This window comes from Bubalus kerabau, chromosome 10 (assembly GCF_029407905.1).
Source record: "Bubalus kerabau isolate K-KA32 ecotype Philippines breed swamp buffalo chromosome 10, PCC_UOA_SB_1v2, whole genome shotgun sequence".
NCBI classification, from domain to species: Eukaryota; Metazoa; Chordata; class Mammalia; order Artiodactyla; family Bovidae; genus Bubalus; species Bubalus kerabau.
The window spans coordinates 29,412,956-29,416,419 of record NC_073633.1 but is presented as its reverse complement, the minus strand read 5'-3'; the positions used below and the strand labels follow the sequence as shown (position 1 = coordinate 29,416,419).

The 3,464-nt window shown below is 39.6% G+C and overlaps 1 gene segment (V, D, J or C); it reads left to right on the top strand.

Moving 5' to 3' along the window:
* The first annotated feature begins 487 nt into the window (after nt 1-487).
* LOC129622023 (T cell receptor alpha variable 13-1-like) lies at nt 488-3,221 on the top strand. The segment is given in 2 exon segments: nt 488-530; nt 2,899-3,221. Coding segments are annotated over 2 exon segments (366 nt in total).
* The last annotated feature ends 243 nt before the right edge of the window (nt 3,222-3,464 follow it).

The window sequence follows — 3,464 nt, the reverse complement described above, 5'->3', positions numbered from 1 at the left end:
TTATAAATAAAATGCATGTCAAAGTATACTTTAAACAATACAAAATGTTGTGCAATAAAATGTTTTCTCTGAAATTTGTATAAACATAACCCTTCCCTGGTGGCTCAGAGGATAAAGCATCTGCCTGCAATGCGGGAGACCTAGGTTTGGTCAAAGTATACTTAAAACAATACAAAATGTTGTGCAATAAAATGTTTTCTCTGAAATTTGTATAAACATAGTAGATTAATAATACACACTTATCTCTAAGATAGTAAAGAAATCAGAAAGGGTATAAACCTGCAATCACAAAAAGAATAGATAAGGAGATCACAGCACATAGTGATGTCAATAAAATTTCAGAAGGTGAGAAGTGTAAGGAAGAATTAAAGCTTGTGTTACAGACTAGACGAAGAAGAAACCTAGGTTTAGTGTGAGAGGTGTCACAATGTGTGCTGTGGAAGAGTTTAAAAAAGAAGGACAAGTTATCTTTGAATAGTTGAGAAAGATGGTGTTGCTCTTGCGAGTGCCTGTGTATGTGTGGGTTAAAGGTTTGTGGCGGGCATTGAAATAGGAGGCCTGAGTGGGATTACTTATAAGTAAAGAACACCAGTGCTCTCCACAATTCTTTATAGTAGTGTTAGTCACTCAGTCATGTCTGACTCTGCGACCCCATGGACTGTAGCCTGCCAGGTTCCTCTGTTCATGGGATTTTTCCAGGCAAGAATACTAGAGTGGCTTGCCATTCCCTTCTCCAGGGGATCTTCCTGACCCAGGGATCAAACTCCGGTCTCCCGCATTGCAGGCGGATTCTTTACTGTTTGAGCCACCAGGGAATTTATAACAAGCAATAATTGCTTTCTAAATCCAGAAGAAAAGTGGAAGTTAGTCTTTGATGAATTAAGAACATCACATAAAAAGTTGTTCCAAACTTTGTGTATTACCTGGGCTTCCCTGGTGGTTCAGATGGTAAATAATCTGCTTGCAATGCAAGAAGTTTAACACACATAAAACCTGCACATTTTAATAAATATACATATTTATATAGAGAGTAGATATTCTTCACCATAGCTGTGTAAGTTTTTAAAGGTATGAGATATGGAACAGAGGTTAATTTATTCTTTGTAATCCACAGGACCAGAGAATCCAAATCACAGGAGAGGGGCTTCTACCTCTGGAAATGAGGTAGTCTTGGTTGCCCAGGGACCATTTCTTATGACAGGTTCTTTAGGGTCAATCTTATATTTGCATTATTTCTCTAGAAGACACAGGCAATATTGAGACTTTCTTGGATTTATTCTCATAGAGGTAACCAGAAAATTCTAAGTAATCAAAGTGGTTTTGGCAGAGGAAGATAATTCTGGAAGCTCACAGAAGTTAAGGGGAAATGTCTTGGGGAAAGAACATTTTATTGGGGAAATGTCACTGTCAGTGACTTGGGGAAACAACATTGTAGTGGAGTTTGGAAGAAAAATAATAGAATATAGACTCTGAGCCAGCGATGGCCAAGGCAGCAGAAGCATGCCAGTAGAATTGACTCATACTCATACTCTGGAAGAAATTCCACTAAGGCTGAGTCATTCACTGCTTTTAAGATATGTGTGAGTTTGAAACGAGTTGCCAGTCCAGGTTCGATGCATGATACTGGATGCTTGGGGCTGGTGCACTGGGATGACCCAGAGGGATGGTGTGGGGAGGGAGGAGGGAGGAGGGTTCAGGATGGGGAGCACATGTATACCTGTGGCTGATTCGTTTTGATGTTTGGCAAAACTAATACAGTGTTTCAGGTTTAAAAATAAAATAAAATTAAAAAAAAAAGATATGTGTGAGTTTGAGGTGTCTAATATAATGATTTGATACATGTATATATTTTGAAGTGATAACACTGATAAGGTTAGTGAACACATCTTTCACTGCACATAATTACCAGGGTTTTTGTCTTGTTGTTATTATGGTGAGTTATTTAAGGTCTGCACTCCGAGTAACTTTCAAATGAAAAGTACAGTATTGTTAACTACAGTCACAGTTAACAGGCAAGACCGGCTTAGAGGAACACAATCTAAGATAATAGGCATTCGGAATATCAAATGATCTTTTTTCTCTTATACTCTTCTTTGGCTTACATGTTCCTTTTAGAAAGATTTTCTACCCATAGTAGACAAAAGAGCATGGTATACAGGCTGAAAAGGAAAGTTTTATATTTTTATGTTTAAGAATGAATCATGGTGCTTTTCTAATTTCAAAACTAATATCAGGCCCATCATTGGATAAAGAGCAACAGCATCTACCTCCTTCTAACTTACTAAAAATGACTCTGTTGTGTGCAGAGGTGTAAATCTTAATCTCTACATTCTTACTGTGCATTTAAATTTTCAATCTAAGACATAATTTGTGACCTTTGCTGTTTTTATGCATCAGAGTCCCTCATAGGCACAGGTATGAGACAGACATTTAACCAGAGAGTTCAGTAGGTAGAGATGTGACCACCAGATGGTGGTGCACCTCTGCTGATCAGAACATGTGGAGGGTTCATTGAGTGGGTTCTGAATGGATAGGTAGGCTTGGGGCAGAAGCAGAGCCTTTTTCTTATTGGCTGGGTAGACAATGAAAGAAACCACTAGAGAAAAGAAGGGATCACTTGTTAACAGAAGCAGCTCTCCTGGCCAGAGACTGCAGGTCCACACTTGATTCTAAATAGGAAAAATAATGAAGATACCCATTGGAGCTTTAATCACATTTTTGTGGCTGCAGCTGGACTGTGAGTTGAGGGTTTAAGGGAAATAGAGTGTATTAGTAGATATTCTTTACATGCCAAGACTGGCTTTATTCAGGTTTCTTCTAGTTATTGTAGAAAAGGGAAAGTAAACTCTAGAGCTAAGTAATCTAACAACCTTTCTCTGACTTCTACTTTCTCCATAGGTGTCAGCCTTGGAAACAAGGTGGAGCAGAGTCCTACCTTGAGTGTCCAGGAGGGAAACAGCTCTGTTATCACCTGCACTTATACAGATGGTAACTCAGAGTATTTCCCTTGGTATAAGCAAGAACCTGGAAAAGGTCCCCAGCTCCTTATAGCTATTCGTTCAAATAAGGCCAAAGAGGAAGACCAGAGACTGACTGTTTTATTGAATAAGACAGCCAAACATCTCTCCCTGCACATCGCAACCACTGAAGCTGGAGACTCAGCTGTCTACTTCTGTGCAGCAAGTACACAGTGCTTCCCAAGCATCTTCTGTCTGTACTGAAACCTGTGACTGGGGCAGCCACCTTCCTTTGGTGCAACCTTCAAATATGACAAATGTTATATTGTTTGTCTGCAGGTGGAAACTGATGTGCTAGTCATAAAAAACATGTGAAAGAAGGTGAAAGTCACTCAGTCGTGTCCAACTCTTTGCTACACTGTGGACTATACAGTCCATGGAATTCTCCAGGCCAGAATACTGGAATGGGTAGCCTTTCCCTTCTCCAGGGGATCTTCCCAACACAGG